The sequence below is a fragment of the Papaver somniferum genome, unplaced genomic scaffold (assembly GCF_003573695.1).
Source record: "Papaver somniferum cultivar HN1 unplaced genomic scaffold, ASM357369v1 unplaced-scaffold_117, whole genome shotgun sequence".
NCBI lineage: Eukaryota > Viridiplantae > Streptophyta > Magnoliopsida > Ranunculales > Papaveraceae > Papaver > Papaver somniferum.
Window position 1 is genome coordinate 9,273,104 of NW_020620714.1, and position 19,458 is coordinate 9,292,561.

Sequence of the window (19,458 nt, forward strand, 5' to 3'; positions counted from 1 at the left end):
TGAGAATTTTCTTCAGTTTTGGTTGGTAATCATTTTAGTTTACGAACCGTAACTCATTACGGTTGGTATCGAGCATTTGGTTACCAACCATAACTGAGTTACGGTTGGTATCGAGCATTTAGTTACCAACCGTAACTGGTTTTACGATTGGATTTTCTTCAAATTTCACCAGTTACGGTTGGTTTTTCATCTTTTACGAACCGTAACTTCGATTTACGCTTGGTTATGAGCAAAATTCCAACCGTAATTAGCTTTGAAAATGTCAAAAAATTGATTTTTTTACGTACTTTAGATAACTTTGAGCAACAAAAAGTTAGTTGGTACTAATTTAGAAGTATACCCGGTCATTTTCAGGTCCTGGTTCTTCATTTTGTTGGTTGATTTCTTCAATTGATTGAGATTGACCTTCTCTTTTAAACTTTTTTTTTTTTTTTAACTCTAAAATTTTGATTTTGGTTTTGATTTTGAGTTAATATAAGTGAGATTAATCATTAACACTAAACTTGATTATCTTCACTAAACTAGGTTATCAATTATGAGGGTTAATTTGTCATTTTCAGTATTTTTTTTATAAAGGACATCTTGAATGATCATGTAACGATCCTTTTTGTCCTATTAGAATATTCCTCGCTTATAAACCATGCCGCCTCAATAACGGATTACTTTTGTTGCGTGATTATTTAATCTAATAGGGGGTACTAATTTGCTTCGTGTGTGGGGGAATACCAAAAGATGTGGGGGAGAATACCAAAGAACCGAAGTGCGCGTTGCACAGCTCCGTCCAATGCATTCTTCCAAAATTCATTCTTGTCATTACACCACGTGTAAAATTTCCGGGGCACATCTGTCACCGAGAAAAGTCTTTGTTTTTATCGACCAAAAAAAAATGAAAATCATATGTGATCTTCCTGTTTCTTTCTTATTCAAAAATCAAATAGCCCCAATTTCTTTTAGGGTTCAATAGTTAGGGCATAACTGTAGCAGATCGATTGTTAAGCCGCATAAAAAAGGGTTGTCTGTATATCAATTGTACCAAACACTGTAAGTTTAAGCTCATCTATACTGCAAATCTTTACTCTATGTTTTGTGAAGCTTTCTATTTTTACTAAATTGCTCCTAAAGTAAATTAGAATACCTATCATAATCGAGAAATTTATAGGTCTGATTTCAAAAAAAAAATGGAGAATTCTGAAGTTAGTGGTGATACTGAGAACAATAGCAGTGTTGTTAGTTTGGTTCCTTGGATGGAGAAGTGTGTAATTAGTGGTAATACTAGAAGAAATGTTGCTGTTGATGATGAAGTTATAATAAAATGTGAGATACTGAGCAGACTACCTGTTAAGTCACTTATGCGTTTCAAATGCGTATCTAAAACTTGGCTGTCACTAATCGAAGATGATCCATACTTTGCTGATTTACATTTTGAGCGCTCAAAAGCACGCCCAGCACTCCTTTTGGTGATTCCACTGCCAAGTTATGATCCAGATAACCTGTTCAGGATTAGCAATGAGTTAGTTTTAACTGCTAATCTAAGTAGAGATAGAAGCAGAGCAGAAATATGCAGTATACTGAAGACAGAATCATTTTGCTGCGCCGAGATTCGCGGACCTGCAAATGGTTTGGTCTGTTGTGTTGACAGATTAAGGTCTCATGCTCGCATATACAACATCAGCACTAGAGAGGTCATGTGTGTTGAATCAACATTTATGCCAAAGGTATGCTTATCTTTTGGCATGACAGGTTGGTATGGATATGAAATTGGATTTGATTCGGTCAGTAAAAAACACAAAGTATTGTGTGCTTGTCGTAAGAATGAGCAACCGGGACAGAAACACCTTGGTGATAAACAGATAGTTTGCGAGGTCTTGACTGTAGGAGATAATGAATGGAGAAGGATTGATGAGGTCCCGCTTTGTGATTTTAACCTCTTTCTTTCTGTTTATGTGAACGGGTTTATATATTATTGCACCTCTAAGTTTGCGAGTGGCCATTGGGATAATGGTGATGCTGTCTTAGTTGCGTTTGATGTCAGTAATGAGAAGTTCAGAGTGATTACAATCCCTAATCTCATCCTCAATAACCAGTCTTCTACTCGTTATTATCGACGTGTCAACCTATTAGAAGTGGATGGGCACGCAGCTATAGCTTGTGAAGAGACTGATTGTGTTGTCAAACTTTGGGTATACGAAGAATATAATGAGTATGATAGCAAGTGGAAGAAGACTAAAACTAGAATTTCTTGTAATCTTGAGGAGAACTGGACTGAAGATACTATCACATTACCTTCTCCTTGGGACTATGATCTAAGTTGGGATTTCTATACTGGTGCGGGAATGCACCAATTACTCATACGATCTGTTCAATGGTTAGATAGAGGAATAAACTATGCCACTTTTTATTCTTACGACCTGAAGAAGAAGACGTTCACCGAAATTGAAGTCAGTGGAATGCCCTCTTCTATTCCAAATGGCCGTCGTATTCAGTTGGCTTCAACTTATGTAGAGAGCCTTTTTCCCATTCAGAAGCGGATTATTAGCAGTGAGACTCCTCACTCAAATATTCAACAAGGGGTCGAGTGATTCTCCAAAAGTCTCACATTCTGGTAAGCGTTCTTTACAGTAGATGCAGGACTGCTGCGGAACTGATTGGAACTGTGTAGTAATCTGTGTTTCTTTCTTGTAATTTCTTTTCCATAATAGTTTGTCTAAGCATCCCGAGCCTTCTTAACTTCTTTGATATATACAACTCTGTCCATGATAGACTCATGAATTCCTTGATGAAGAATATATGTTGCTTTAGAATTTTGTTTTGTTTTATTTTTAGTTAAGAGAGTGCTCTGAATTTCAGTAAGTGCGGCTTCCTCTGCTGGTTCTGTGTATCATGTGTTAACAATATCCCACACCACTATGTCAATATTAGATGTCATCTTTTTCACAGACTATACCACAGGCCTAAGATCTTCTTGCTCTAATACATCTAATATGATATCAAAGACTTAAAACAAAAGATAACTTGAACAAGAATTCTAATACCAGATGTAGAAAATATGATATCAAAGACTTAAAACAAAAGATAACGTGAGTTCTCTTTGATGTACATTGCTCATGGCTTTGCACCGTATTTAAATAACTAGGGAGACTTGATAAGCAAGCAAAACAACTTCCTAATAAAACTTAAACTCCTAACACAGAACAAGTTACTAAAAAATTAGGGTGTGTAATTGACAAATTTGGGAGCAATATTATTTTTAGAACATTGGGACAGTTCATATTTTAAGGATAGTGAAAGTCATGCCATTACTAACATGAAAAGAGTTGTAAAGTCTTTGTTTATAAGTTTTCTTCCGAAGTCATCGTTTGTTTAGGTTCTGACGGCTGTGAATGGATTTCACATCATAATTCCAATAACGACGACAAACAATAAAAACTGAAACTTGTCATTCCTACACATACGTTTCCAGTCTCATTAGCTAAATATAAGTGGGCTAAAATAGGGGTGGATGTGCTTATAAAAAGACCAACAACAACAATATAAGATCAGAAATCTTAAGAGTGCTTCCAAAAAGAAAAAAAAAAGAAAAAAAATTCTTAAGAGCATCTCCTTCCAAATGGGTAATTGCAATCATAATTTTGTTTTTGTCCTTTCTCTGATAATTATGATCTCTCTGTTTAATAGAACTGCAGGAGAAGAATCGAACGAGCGAGTGGATTCAATCTGCAATCAAACCCCAAACCCTAAGTTCTGCAAAGACGCCATATACACCGATCCTCAAGCTTCAGACGCTAACACAGTTGGGCTAGCTTATATCTCTTTTCGTTTAGCAAGCACCAATGCCACGAACACACTAAAATTCATTACCGATCACGGTGTAACACAGGAGGAGGGTCTGAAACAATGTAGCCTCGATTACCAAAAGGCAGAGAATGCACTTGACGCAGCCCTCGCCGACTTGGACTCTGATACTTATGAGCTTGAGCAGTACGCGGATATTGCTGCTCAGTCCGCAGTCCATTGCCAGCATAGCTTGAATGCAACAAAGATGATATCTTCATCATTACATTCACAAATGACTAAGAGGAATACAGATTTGAAACTACTGGCTGGAATTTGCTCTGTCATCTCATCAATGTTTGTTCGATAATGCGAATTATTACTTAGTGTTTGTTTATGATTTTTTTTCTTCTTCATTCTTTCACTGTTCCAAGATCGTGTAAGGTTATATGTTATGAAATGGACCTAAATTATCATCATTTTCTCTGAACAAAGACTTTACGTTGAATTATTTAGGAATTAGGACTACTACTCATTTTGTGACGTCTTTAAGAATCTCCATCAATTGAGAATGCTCTTTCTGCACTACGCGAGAATGCAGATGCACGTATTGTTTGCCGTTTGTCCCGTGTCTTTTTTCCAGAGCTACCGGTTTTGTTTTAATATATCCTGGTGGTCAATTTTATAATGGGTGCGAGGTATTAGAATCCAAACGATTAGACTTTTATCATGGTTTGTGACATATGAGCAAGGATGGACACTAATTTTGTTGCTTATACATTTAAACTTATGCATTTCCTGGTGTTCAATGTGACACGTAGTGGTGTGACATTTTTTCCGAGCAACTTTTCTTAATCTACGTGTAACATTTCCGAGGCATGCATATATGCAAAGCGCTGTCTTTATTTTCATCGAAAAAATCATCACTCTTCTTTCCTGTTTCCGCCGTATGTGATCTTCCTGTCTCTCTCTTTTTCGAAGAATCCCCAATTTTCTTTTAGGGTTTTCAAGTTTGTTTATCAGGGCGTAACTGGAGGAGATCGATCTTTATGCTGCAAAATAAGGGTGATTCTGTAAATCAATTGCAGCAAACACTGTAAGTTTAAGCTCATATAGACTGCAAATCTCTGATTTTCTGAAGCTTTGTATTTTATTAAATTTCCGTTTCCACTTAATTCCAAGTTACAATTGCTCCTAAACTGTCTTAGAATACCATCAAATTTGAGAAATTTCTAGGTCTGATTTAAAAAAAATGGACAAGTCTACACTTAGTGGTAATACTGAGAACAGTAGTAGCAGCAGTGTTGTTAGTCTGATTCCAAGGATGGATAAGTGTGTAATTGGTTGTGATAATAAGAATGCATATGTTTCAAATACTATTGGCAGTGGTAATGGTAGAAGTAGTGTTGCTGTTGATGATGAAGATGAAGATATAATTAAATGTGAGATACTAAGTCGACTACCTGTTAAGTCCCTTACGCGTTTCAAATGCGTATCTAAAACTTGGTTGTCACTAATCGAAGATGATCCATGCTTTGCTGATTTACATTTTGAACGCTCAAAAGCTCGTCCAGCTCTCCTTTTGGTGATTCCACTCCCAAGATCGTTTCCAAGGAAACCATTGATGACCAGCAATGAGTTAGTTTTAACAGCCAGTCTAAGTAGAGATGGAAGAAAAGCAGAAATACAAAGTATACTGAACACACAATCATTTAGTTGCGCCGAGGTTCGTGGACCTGCAAATGGTTTGGTCTGTTTTGTTGACAGATTAAGGTCTAAGGTTCACGTATACAACATCAGCACTAGAGAGGTCACTTGTGTTAAATCAACATTTATGCCAAAGGTATGCTTTTCTTTTGGCAGGAACAATTGGCGGATATGAAATTGGATTTGATCCGGTTAGTAAAAACCACAAAATATTGTGTGTTTGCCGTAAGAGTCCGCAACAGCAACCAGGACAGAACCACCTTGGTGATCAACATATAGTTTGCGAGGTGTTGACTGTAGGAGATAATGCATGGAGAAGGATTGATGAGGTCCCGCCTTGTGATTTTAGCTTCTTATATCCTTCTGTTTATGTGAATGGTTCTATTTATTTCTTCACCTCTAAGTTTATGAGAGGCAATTGGGATGATAGTGAATGCTGTCTTAGTTGCATTTGATGTGGGTAGTGAGAATTTCAGTATGATTCCAATCTCTAATCTCTTCCTCAATAACCGGCCCTCTGATCGTATTCCACGTGCCAGCTTGTTAGAAGTGGACGGGCACACAGCTATATCTTGCAGAATGAGTGATTATATTTTCAAGCTTTGGGTATACAACGGAGATACTGAGTATGATAATAAGGGGGAAGAGAACTAAAACTACAATTTCTGGTAATCTTGGGGAGAACTGGACTGAAGATACTATCACATTACCTTTTTCTTGGGACTGTAATCTAAGCTGGGGGTGCTACACTGGTGCGGGTATGCATCAAATACTCATAAAATCTGTTCAACGGTTAGATAGGGGAATAAACTCTGCCACTCTTTATTCTTATGACCTGAAGAAGAAAACGTTCACCGAAATTGAAGTCAGTGGGATCCCCTCTTCTATTCCAAATGGCCGTTGTATTCAGTCGGCTTCAACTTTTGTAGAAAGCCTTTTTCCCATTCAGAAGTGGAGAATCAGTAGTGAGGCTCCTCACTCAAATATTCAACAAGAGACCGAGTGACTCTCTTTCTAAAAGTCTGGCATTCTGGTAACCGTTCTTTCTCTTTGAATTTAATTCCATGTTTTGTCAGTAAACTAAGTAAATGTTGTTTTGATTGAGGTTCGTGGTAGTTGCAGTTGGGCATCTTAACTAAAGACCTAGTTATTAGGCAAGTGAAAAACAGTGTTGAGCCACTTTAATCAGTATTGTTTAAAAATCACTACTACCTGAAATTGGAAGCCTTTATTGTTGATAACCACAACATGACTTCGAAGCTCGTATCTTGATTTCTTTTGGCTAAAAAAGAAAGGGCTTTTTACAAAAATAGGCCCGTTTTTTTTGGTGCTTTTCATTTCTATGCCACTTTTTTTATTTATTGCTAGACTAGGCAAATTTTGACCAAAAGTGATGGATGGAAAGTTAGCTGCAGTTATCTTCCAGTTGTCCATATCTTCTTAGCTAAAAAGACGTTTTAGTCCTTCAAATCTATTGAACATTCAGTGCTTGCTAAACTCATTGAATTGCCTGAGCATACATCATCAGTAAAGAAGCAACGCTGCACCGGTCGGAATGAATGCAACAGACATTACAGAAAAGTACGAAGAATGGGAATGACATTGAGACTGAAGACCCTTTTTGCCTTCTGAATAGTGACATAAAATGGGAACATGGCCCTAACCCAGACAATTGCCTAACCTAAAGCTTACAATTTAGTACAGTATTTGAGACTTCAGACTTTCGAGACGGTGGACGCATAAGGGTGGAAAAAAAGATAAATAGCAGAATCTGCAGCTATTCCTCGTATTTTACGTTAGGCGAACTTAGGCGCAGGCCCAAAAAAAATAATGTGCATAACTGCTTATGTAGTAAAATCAACTATGCATAACTGCATAGCTTATTATGCATAACTGGTTATGCAATAAAATCAACTATGCAGAACTGCATAACTTATTATGCATAACTGCTTATGCAGTAAAAACAACTATGCATAACTGCGTAACTTATCATGCATAACTTGTTATGCAATAAAAGAAAACATGCTGAACTGTGTAGCTTACAATGCATAACTGGTTATGCAGTAAAATCAACTATGCAGAATTGCATAACTTATTATGCATAACTTGTTATGCAGTAAAAACAACTATGCATAACTGCGTAACTTATCATGCATAACTTGTTATGTAGTAAAATCAAATATGCATAACTGCGTAGCTTATTATGCATAACTGATTATGCAGTATAAACAACTATGCATAACTGCGTAACTTATCATGCATAACTTGTTATGCAGTAAAAGCAAACATGCTGAACTCCGTAATTTATCATGCATAACTGGTTATGCAGTAAAAGCAAACATGCTGAACTGCATAACTTATCATGCATAACTGGATATGCAGTAAAAGCAAACATGCCGAACTGCATAACTTATTATGCATAACACCACCATTCTCTAGCTATCAACACCACCAATTTACGGTTCATGCATCTCATACAATCCTTTCACTGAGAAGAACAATTACCTCAAGATAAATCCATTCCAGCAAATATAATTCAATTCTTGTTCTTTCTTAACTGGATTCTGCAATTCTTCTCAAGGCTACAACATCCCACCAAATTATTTCATCCAACACCAAAATACTCCCATCATCACCAACAGTTCTCAATCTTCATAACAAATTCTATCGAACCCTTCTCTCGGTTTCCTGACTTCAATCAACTCCAGCACCACCACCAATCTTCTTTAATCTTGAATTACTCTTCATTGTTTCCATCAATTCAGCATCAACAGCTTCTACATACTCTTCTCATATAACTGAAATCACCAGCAAACCCTAATTTTTTGATTCATCTTCAGGACAGCTTCAATCAAACATCAATTAGAACAACCCATCTTCTAACTTCTTCTTATTCATCCTCAAATTGAACTCTGATTCCATTTCTCAGAAACCGTAACTCAATTCCCAACTATTCTCCCAGAACTGCTTCATATCAACAATTCATCAACAACCCCTCTTTTCCTCATCCATTAAGATCTCAATTCATTTCTCAATTTCATGCCAAACCCTAACTCTGATTTTATCAGATTAATCCCGAAACCGTAAAATCTCTAATTGATTTTCTTCATAAACCTCAACCACACCATCTTCTTCAACAATCATACCACCTCAACATCTGATGTACTTAGATAGACATAACACACGACTCGCAGAGAGTCAGCAGAAAACAAACGGAGGATGATATCAACAGAATCATTCAAAACCAGCACCAAGAACCCAATTTCAGTTCGAATTCAACCCTAGTCTTCGATTATCGAAACCATCACTGCCAAACACCATCAATACTTTCTTCACAAACTGAACCTTAATCTACTTTGCTTCTCAATTTCTATCAAACCCTTTTTCTTCACTAATGAGCAGAAGAAAGAAAACGGAAGGAGAAGAAAACAAAGAAGAAGAAGATAAGAAGAAGAAGAATGAATGAGATCGAACACGTGACTGACACACACGTGTGAAGGACATTTCAGTAATCTTACCACATGTATGAGATCTCCCTATATGATATTTTGGCGAGATATTGACAAGTCAACGCGATAAATTGACTAGTTTTGCAAGAAATAAAAAAAGTGGCCTAGAAATGAAAGTGAGGGTCCAGACGAGGCCTACTTCTGCATATAATCCAAAAAGAAATAAATAAATCAAAATCCGAATTGCATTCTCGGAAAATAGAATTGCATGATAGGGAAGCAGGGTTTCTATGAGTCAATGACAACAAAATTTATATAGCTTGTTGAATGTTGATGTCATCTATGAACATTATATGATTGACCATACAATACGTGTTTGTTGGTGAAGTTATTTTGAATGACAAAGTATGACATACGTACTGCATAGGGCGGGTTAGAGTTCTGGAGTGCTTTGGTACGATTGTTTCTATCTAGTGATCCTTAAAGGTTTCTTGAATATACATCAGTTTCAGATGAAATGGCCTGCGTAGTGAATCCATTTTATGGAGACGCACGTAAGATTCTGCCACGCAGCAGGAGAATCGCAAAAAATGCATATAACTATCTAAAATGCTCTTTCTGCACTGTGTGTGTTTTTGGCAGTGCAATCTGTTGTGTAACATCTTGCTTGTCGAGTCAGTTTTAGAATCTCAAGGATTGAATATTTTTCATGTTTTGTGACACCACATTGTGATAAAACATGGCCAGTTACTTGTCAAATCCGTAATTGCTGATGTTCTAGCTCTTTGACAAAAGAAGACAGAACCAGATGATGGCTGTCAATTAAGTTTCTCAAATGTGCTGCTCTGATGTTAAAACTGCTGGGAAAAAATCAAGTACCACCATGCATTATCACAAGTTTGTACATTTACAGCGAGGCTTCTTCGCCTGTAGATACTAACGGGGTTGGGAATTATTACGTCTTGTGAGCCAGGCAATGTCTGTACCTCTGTGGGGCATGGACAGCCAGATGGAAGGTGCAATATATGAAACAGATGAAGCTCTGCAAATTTCTCTTTTTGGGCTACAGTAAGATGATAATAGATATTGGTAATGTTTAGTCTAATGTATGTGGGATCGCAGTAACCTCTTTCGGGACCGTGAGTATATGCTGGATAAGTTTCCTAATAGGCAACATACATTTTTTTATGACTAACATTAATGAACAGTGTAACTGGGAACTGATGGGTAACCTCATCTTGGACTGTAAATATTCGTTGGATAGAACGATGATTAATGTTTTGATGAATTTTTATCTTTAAAAATAACACGCAATTGGGGGATATGAAAACTTAATGCGCTTAAAGTTTTGATGAATTTTCCTCTTTTTATTTAAGACACCACTTCGAAAGAGCCGAGGAAAATGTGGATTTTCCTGAGCAAAAAGCCAACGACTTTTTAACAGCCGAGCATGAATGTAAACCGCACAAATGAACTGACGATTTTTTTTTAGAGAAAAATTGAATTCGGGGAGAAAGTTGTTTTTGCTTTGAACTACGTGTTTTATGTCCACTCACTACAATAATCTTATCCTTGCTCATATTTGCCGTAATCCTTTTAACATGTTAGTTGCTCATACCACACAATCGCTGATCCTAAATTTTCTTTTCTTCCTGCTTAAACTTATAATTTGATTACACCGCTATAACCACCGGAGTTACTGCTAAAGTTGTAACTGAGCTCTTGAGGGTATTGGTTCCATCCATAACTCAAAAGATTAAGAGTCTCGCTTGGGGTTTCAAAAATGATCTGGAAAATCTTGAAAAGAAATTTATCAGGATTCAAGCAGTAACGAAGGATTGTGAGAATTTCAAAATAACTGAATCTTTGCAAGATTGGTTAGAAGATCTCAGAGATGTTGCATATGATGTTGATGATGTATTGGATGACTTTCTATATCTATTGATGCGCAAAAAAACAAGCTTGACAAACAAGGTGTGTGATTCATTTTCAGTATCATCCAATAACCCACTATACATGCGCATCAAAAAGTTATTTGGGAAAAAATGTTTGGATCTGCGGGTCTGCGACGGTCTCATTACTAGAATTACAAGTCTATCGCTCATCAAAAAGTGCCAAAATTATTTTTTGATCAATAAAGGATTTGGTGACGAGTTTTAAAGGCCATTGGTATCGTTACTCTTCAACTTACCACAATACTGTTATTACTCTGCAAGTCATTGAAATTATCTTATAACTTTACCACACCACCACCGAGACATCGGGGACAGTTCTTTATATCTTATAAATAAAGATGCCATTTTCGGGATTCTATCCTTATATGGATTACAAGGATCCTATTCGACATCTAAGCAAAGGAAAGGTGGAATATCCTTCTGCCGTTACTAGAGTTTTTGTTGAGGTTCAAGTTAGAACAAAGCGGGTTTATCGCACTACACTAGGAGTGGTTTACTTCTGAACCACCTTCACATTTCATCTCCATGTAAGGATGGACCACGTAATCAATTCCTATCGTCATGGAGATTGTTTCAGGTCGACTTGGACGATCTACTTGCCAAGGATGTCTTTCCCCATTGTGATGCCGACTCTCTTTTATCCATGTACACCTGCAAAAACGGCAATTCTGACGCCAGGTTTTTAAATTTCTTTAAACGTCGAGTATCATCGTACTGCAAAAAAAATTGCAGCAAACCTAATTGAAACTAAACCGAAATTTGTAGTCATTCTTACGCATATTACTATTGTATCTGTATTTGATCTGGACGATGATTGTGAAGCGGAGCATTAGTTAAGTTTTTGTCGTAAGAGTTGTATTATAAGAGAAGATAACCCTTACGGGGGTACCCTTCTCCCAAAGGGAGCTTTATTATTCAGTGCCATACATGGTCGTATGGTGTTTACAGATGATTTTGATCATTTTCATGGACAAACTTGTGAAATATGTTTGGATGAGTTTTCTAAGGGCAGTGATGTTCTCAGGATATGGTGAGAACATGCATTTCACTCGAGATGTTTAATACCTTGGTTCAACAAAGTTGGTACATGCCCAGTATGCGGCAAACTTGTGCATGGGTACACAAGTTAACAAAACTCAAACAATAATTACCGAATTAGCTTCTAAATAACAAAACCCTACTTGATTTAGCCTCAAAACTCAATAATGTTCTCAACTTAATTGGCAATTAATTTAGAGATACACATTCTTCTCTTCTTACACCATCAAGCAATGCCTGGGCCCTAGGAACATATGTCATGTGTCTTCTTATATCATGAATCAATTTTTTTCTTTTGATACGTTGAGGAAACGGCGGTTTATCTATTGTTTCATTTAAATTTATTTTGTTGTTGGTAAAATATTATGTAGATTAATGTTAGTTCCAACGTCCATGCAATGCATCATGTCATAATCCCAAGGACTTCGTTAATTGAAGTAACCCCCATATGTTTTATGTTTAGCGATGACTAGCGAGATTGGCGTCTACTAGCACAAAGAAACATGAACATTACCGTGCGTTGCAAGTTAGACAAGACTCACAAGATAAGTTTTGGTCTGATCTATCAATGTCAGTCAGCAGATACTGTTTCGTACAACAGTAAATAAACCCACTGCAAGTCCCTCCAACAAATGGGATGAATCCAACGTAAATTCCTAGCTATATACGTAGACTATGTTTCATGAGTCATCATCCTATATCTGTAAAAAACACCGCATGTGTCCAATAAACAGTGAAACCGACCATTCAACTTGTGCCACATGTAGAACCTAAGGACACCTGGAATGGACCCAATTGCTTCGTTCCAACCATAAAAAGAAACTCAGAAAGAAGTAGATAGTACATAGTCACAGACAAATTGAAGTTGATTGTCAAGGTTCTCTTCTTCAATTGACCCAAGTAAGCACTTGTAAGTCCAACTTCAACAATATCCTTCTGTGTAATATTTTGCAAGCTTCTTTCAAGAATGCTGAAATCTATAGTTAGTGGTGATAATGAGAATATAGATGTTATTTCAGTCGTTGCTGGTAATACTAGTACTGATGGTAGAAGTAGTAGTGTCATTAATGAAGATGTAATTAAATGTGAGATTCTAACCGGACTCCCTGTCAAGTCACTTATGCGTTTCAAATGTGTATCTAAATCTTGGTTGTCCTTAATCGAAGAAGATCCATCTTTTACTGATTTACACTTAGCACGTCCAGCTCTCCTTTTGGTGATACCACGCACACCACGAAGGGATCCAAATAATCCGTACAATCTGAATCTGCATAGAAACATACATGATCAGCTAGTTTTAACAGCCAATCTAATTAGAGATCAAGGAAGCGAAGGAGAAGTTCACAGTACAAGGAAGATAAAATCATCTCAAAGTAGTGGGATTCTGGGACCTGTAAACGGCTTAGTCTGTTTTGTTAACCAAGACAAGTCAGTTGTTTGCGTATACAACCTCAGCACTAGAGAGAGAACACCGGGTGTTAAATCGACATTACACTTGCCATCGGAAGAACAATCAGCAGGCTTTTCTCTTCATAAAATCTATCAATTTGGATTCGATCCGGTTACTAAAAAACACAAAGTATTGTGTATTTGTCATCGTTTATTTCAGCACCCAGGTCAATTGTCCACCTATGCTGACAATCAAGTTTGCGAGGTCTTGACCGTAGGAGACAATGCATGGCGAAGGATAGATGAGTTCCTGCCTTGGGGTATTGACTACATCTTGCCTTCTTCTGTTTATGTGAACGGTTACATTTATTATTGCACTGATAAGTTTTTGAGTTGTAGTTGGTATGGTGGTTGGCAAAATGGTGATGCCGTATTGGTTGCATTTGATGTCAGTATTGAAAAGTTCAGAACGATTACAATTCCTAATCTCATCCTCCGTAGCCCTCCTTCTGATGATTGGTTTAATCAACATGCCGACTTGTTAGAAGTGAATGGGCATGTAGCAATAGCTTGCAGATATAGTGCTTACGTTGCCAAGATTTGGGTATACAGAGAAGATACCGAGTATGATGACAACGGGAGAAAGACTATAAGTACAAATATGGGTACTTTTGGGGAGAAATGGACTGAGCATACTATCGCATTACCTTTTTCTTGGAACAGTGATGTTGCTTGGAGTTTTTATACAGGTCCGGAGATGCACCAAATAGTCATACTACCAGAATGGTTAGATATTGGAGAAGACTCTGCCTGCATTATTTATTATTATGACCTGAACAACAAGACATTCACCGCAATCGAGGTCAGCAGGATCCCCTCTTCAGTTCGAAATGGTTCGTATATGAAATTCTCAACTTCTTTCGAGAGCCTTTTGCCCATTAATCAGAAGCAAAGAAGAAGTTGAAGTGGCGTATCTTACATTCTGGTAAGTGTTCCTTCTGTTTGAATATATTTCCATTTTTCCTTGATAAATTAATTCCCCCTTAAGGTTTGTGGTAGTGGCAGTGGCGTATCTTATAACTCGTAAGAACTCGTCACATTAATATTTCTTTAGCAAATTACACACACATCATCATATGAACACTTAATTAACTTTGCATATACATTTAAACTGATACTCATCCTCGCTTTCTCGATACTAATGGATTGGAAATTGTTATGTTGGATGTGACAGGGAATATCTATGGAGCACGGACAACCTGATGGAAGGTGCAAGATATGAAACAACTGAAGTGATGCAAAGTTCTCTTTTTGGATGATAGTAAGACAATAATAGATGTTGATGATGTTTAGTCTAATGTAAGTGGGAATTCAGTAACCTCTTTTTTGACTGCAATGTATATATGCTGGATAAATTTCCTACTCGGAAATGTAAATTCCAGACCAACCAGATAAACGGTGGGAACCTTGTACCCTCTTTTTGGATAATATAGATGCATTTGCTATTATGTTTGACCTGCTCCAAAACCCTAAACCCGGGTTTCCACTAGAATATATGCTGCTGCAAAAAAGCACGGTCCTTCTCTGTTAAAATTACTAGTAGTATTATATAAAGAGACCCTAATCTCATTTTCTGAATTTGTTTTAGTATCACATCAGAAAATAAAAACGAATATCGTTCCTTGTAAAGAATTACAAATCCGATTTTACCGCCGAGCTAAGCAACGTTAGCTTGTAACCCAAGTGGGGGCTAAAAGATGGTTGGATTGGACAATTATTAGACACTGAACTGAATCCCCGCGGAATGTCATGAGACTAGGAAGTAGAGAGTTATGGAGTGACTCTGGCGGAAGCCTTGGACGTGTATACCACAGGTTTGATGAACTCGAACTCAAAAGACGTGTATAGTAGCTAGTTTAGGCTGGATAATACCACAGGTTTGATGGACTCAAAAGACGTGTATAGTAGTTTAGGCTGGATAATACCACAGGTTTGAAGCTTTTCCCGGTCCATGCATTCTCTGTTGAATTGAACAACCAATCTTTTTTCGGTCAATTTTTCCTCTAAATTCTAGTGTATTAAGAATGTTAAATAATCTATTTGCTCAAAAAATATACAATGTTTTTACATGAAGCTGGCCGGGAGTCTAGCGACAAGCTGCGCTCCGACAACCTTTTGAATGGCAATCCCTAGTCGGTGAAATAAAAAGCTACCCGCCTTGCTATTAGAATCATTGTTGTTGAGGCAGTTTTTCAATCTTTTTAAGAAGTTTATTGTATCTTCACCAAACTCGCCGAGAGTCGAAAAAGCCAAATCCATAGCCATGCGCAACACACTTGTCTAGATATTTGTGTCTTTTGCGAGTAATTGCAGCAGCAATGGCATGACCCGGCGTGAAAGTGCGAACACCACCACCAGTGAAAGGTGAAACACCTGTTACGTCTAGACAAACATCCCGACCGTTCTCCCAATTATGAACAAGAATATCAGTAGGTTTCAAATCACGGTTGTCGTCATTTAAGAATCCTAAATCGACTTCTTTACGTGCGGAAGCACATGCTTTGAAATACATATCTGCGACGACATCTCGGACTAGATCATGTATGAACTTGAACCCCAAATCTTTAGCACAGTGCAGTGCATGATCACCAAACACGTCCATAATGCTGTTGCATCTGGAACATCGGATATTCCCAGGGAAAAGAGTAATGCCAAGTCGATAACTAACCACGGCTTTGAATTTTCTAGGTCCAAGGTTTTGGTTGAGCCCACTAATAGGTACAGCTAGGAGATAATCGTGTGCATGTAGTATTATGTTGCACTGCCACAATGCAGCGTCTCGTGCAGACACGGGGTATTGGATCGGCATCTGCTTCATCACCGCATCGAAATAGGGTACCACCAGAGAGTGCATGGGATGGGGGGCAGTGAAGTCTACGTTGTAGGTAGAAGGAGAGAGGCCACACATCTGAACGTATGTCTGCAATGCTTGTTGGAAAGAAAAACTGGTGTCTGCAACAGAAGTATTTCTTAAGATGACTTTCTGTAGAGAATATGTCTGAACGTGAGAAGCCAAGAAGCAATAATTGATGGTGTCTTCCATTGTATAGATACCCAGACCCCCATTCTTAATGGGGATTGTTGCCAAGCGAAGATGTAGAGGGCCAAAACCAGCACCATATCCCGTGACTAATTCTCTTAGATATTGAGCCAATTGATCATCAAAATATGTCTTGGCCTGTTGAAGAGAGGAAGGTCATGTTGTGCGCATGGTGAAGTATAATCTAGATACACCGGTGCGATTGCGTAGTAAGAGCAATTCACTTTGTGGATCTTTAAGCTTCTTGATCGAAGACATCAGATGGACAGTTTTGTGCACCCTGTTCATTACCATATTGCTACAGAATTGTAAGTCTTCACTAACAGGTCCACCTAGAAGTTTGACTCCCAATAAAGGCCTAACAATATTGATCGGGAAAACACCAGCTACAACACTCCTAGGATCTTCAATTGGATAGAAGATTTCAGTTTTACGAATGTTAAGATGAAAACCTATTTCATTGCCTTCGGAACGGATGATACTCAAGGCTTTTGAGACTTCTAATGTGTCTCCAATTATAGTACCATCATCTAAACACCAAGCATGCAAATCCAATTGGCATTGAGATGCAACTTTCTTCACAAGAGGGTGTAGAGTGAAAGCAAAAAGAAGAGGACCCAATGAATCACCATGCTGAACTCCCTGAGCTGAAGAGAGAATAAACTCATTGAAGTATAGCCTAGCCGGTTTATCTTTACAGAATTCTACCCATCTAAAGATAGTAGGACATTGTTTCCTGACTTCTTTAATGATGGCCGTTCTATCTACCATGTTAAAGGCATTTTGGAAACCAATAAGAAGCATGGTCATTGTATTCATGTTACCTTTTGCTTCAACGAGTTTATTGACAGAATGAAGAATACTCTCACTTCCACAAGGGATTCCAACACCAAATTGAAAATCACCAAGGTACGTAGGTAGCCATTTCTTTACCGACGGATGCAGCTGCGACTTTAGAGACAATCCTCCTCCATATGGTGCCCACGGCAATGGGTTTAATACCTCCATCAGGCTTCAACAAAGGTGTAAGAGGGGCCCTGGCTATATATTCACCCAAAGCACTCGGACAAGTACCTGACAACCAGAGATTAACAACCTTCGTAATGGCTGATAATAAATCCTCTTTTATAGCTGCAGAAGAACCACTCACAGCATCCAGAAAGTTTTGTGCCCTTAACCCGTCTCTACCACATGAAGTCCCTTTAGGAAAGCTTCTTATAGCACCTAAAACATAACTTGTAGTTGCAGAAATGGCTTCAGCTACAATGCGGTCATGAGGAATGGAAGGTAGGGGGCTTCTGGGTGTTTGTTACCCAAATCAGATAAAGTAGCTTCATTGCTAGGTGAAACACCGTTTGATGAGAGAACCCTAATAGCTGCCAAGTAGTGCCCCTGGCTTATCTTTTTCTTGCAAGCCCGAAGGTAGTTATCTTGATTCTTCCTTTCATTGGGCCTGTGCAGATTCTTGCGCATTGGTAGCCCAAGCAGATTATTAGTCAAAGTAAGACACCCACCTGGTTCCCTCCATTTTAATAACGCTTGATTGATATTATTGGTCTGCAACCTTCTCCTTGTGCCTGATCTATCTTCCGATGAGTTCTTGGGAATGTACAAGTTTAGGGTACAAATGGGTAATCCAAGGATTTGGATCCATGGGACTGAGAATCACTTTTTCTAAACAGGCTTTAAGAGTCCTTGAGAAGTTTAGACGGCAAGGTGGTGGGATACTTGAGACTGTAGAAAATTGTCTTCGAAAACCTTCATTTAGTAAATCCAAAGAAAGAGACACAGGTGTATCCTCTGTTGGAAAAAAAAGGGTTTCACAAAGGATGAATGACACAGAGAAGAAAGTGTTGCACTCCAAAACTTTCAAGGCTTGTATAAATTTCTTTTAGACAAATATTTCTACCCTCCCAATAACAATTGGCGATTACAACAGGTATGCGAAATATTGCCTTCAGGATACAATGAAAGCCCTGCAACGAAAACTGAATTCAAGGTTTGTACCCCTTGATTCAATCAAGAACACACAAAGAGATTTCTGATTTCTGATGATGCTTTTTGAAACAGAGAAAACAGATTGATTTTTCTTATGTGTTAAACGAAACTGGGAGAAGCTATTTATAAAGGGTTTTGCACCTGTTGGGAATAGGTTTTTTTTTATTCGCCAACAGGTTTCTATTCACGAACCGTCAGGTTCCTTCATCAACAGACATCAATGGTGTCTTTTGGATTCGAAATTTTCGAACAGGCTTTTATCGGCCAAATAAAACCTTCAGGTCGACCACAGCCTGGGGGGCGATGCCCCCCAGGACCCCCCTTTCGTTAGCGGCGTTGAAAATATTCCAACATTCTCCCCCTATTTTCAAAAACCATAAAACAAAGTTAAAACTTTTAAATCAGAGTGACTGCATCACCGAAGTGACTGCCTACGTACCCGAGTGGGATCAAGCCAACGTAGTTCAAGCACAATTGAGACTAAGCATCATCGTTGAAATCAACACATAAATGATAGGTATTTTTTTGGATTTGAACCTTCACTTAGTGTAAGAAACTCAAAGCCTTATCGAGGTTCTATGGTGAAACCAGTCTTGAACCAAGTACCCCTTATGATAAAACCGGAGTCTCCACACATATTGATTTCATAAAATCATGTGTTCTGTAGCCAAGCACGTTAATGGCCATGTGCTTATATCCTTGTTCATGAGTCTTCTTTAGAGAACGGTCTTCTTCTCTTAGGAAACGGCCTTATTTCCATACTCATATAGGTAAGTCTCGAAGGTGTTTCTGCGATACACCTTTTACTAATCATAGACTCATTAAGGATTTACATCCATCCTATTTTCTTGCAGAAACCAGCACTAATAAGAAATGGGAAGTTTTTATATTAGTGCTCCATAATCCACATCCATAACTTGTTGGTACCACATTGAACCTTGTTTATCCTTTTCAAAACATAGGTTGGGTTTCTGCTATGGGAGATCAAACTTCCTTCACAGACCTTAGTCCCATTTCTTTCCTTTTTATTGAAACCACTGAACTTGGTAGA

The 19,458-nt window shown here is 38.0% G+C and overlaps 3 protein-coding genes across 3 annotated transcripts; all 3 read left to right on the forward strand.

Annotated features, from left to right (window-relative positions):
- Positions 1–1,178: 1,178 nt before the first annotated feature.
- LOC113329811 (putative F-box protein At1g32420) lies at positions 1,179–2,579 on the forward strand. Its single transcript, XM_026576635.1, has one exon. The coding sequence runs from the start codon at positions 1,179–1,181 to the stop codon at positions 2,577–2,579; it is 1,401 nt and encodes a 466-aa protein (XP_026432420.1).
- A 1,076-nt stretch (positions 2,580–3,655) lies between these two features.
- LOC113329812 (cell wall / vacuolar inhibitor of fructosidase 2-like) lies at positions 3,656–4,141 on the forward strand. Its single transcript, XM_026576636.1, has one exon. The coding sequence runs from the start codon at positions 3,656–3,658 to the stop codon at positions 4,139–4,141; it is 486 nt and encodes a 161-aa protein (XP_026432421.1).
- Positions 4,142–12,887: 8,746 nt separating this feature from the next.
- On the forward strand, positions 12,888–13,939 carry LOC113329813 (putative F-box protein At1g32420). Its single transcript, XM_026576637.1, has 2 exons — positions 12,888–13,868; positions 13,922–13,939. The coding sequence occupies exons 1-2, from the start codon at positions 12,888–12,890 to the stop codon at positions 13,937–13,939; spliced, it is 999 nt and encodes a 332-aa protein (XP_026432422.1).
- Positions 13,940–19,458: the final 5,519 nt, after the last annotated feature.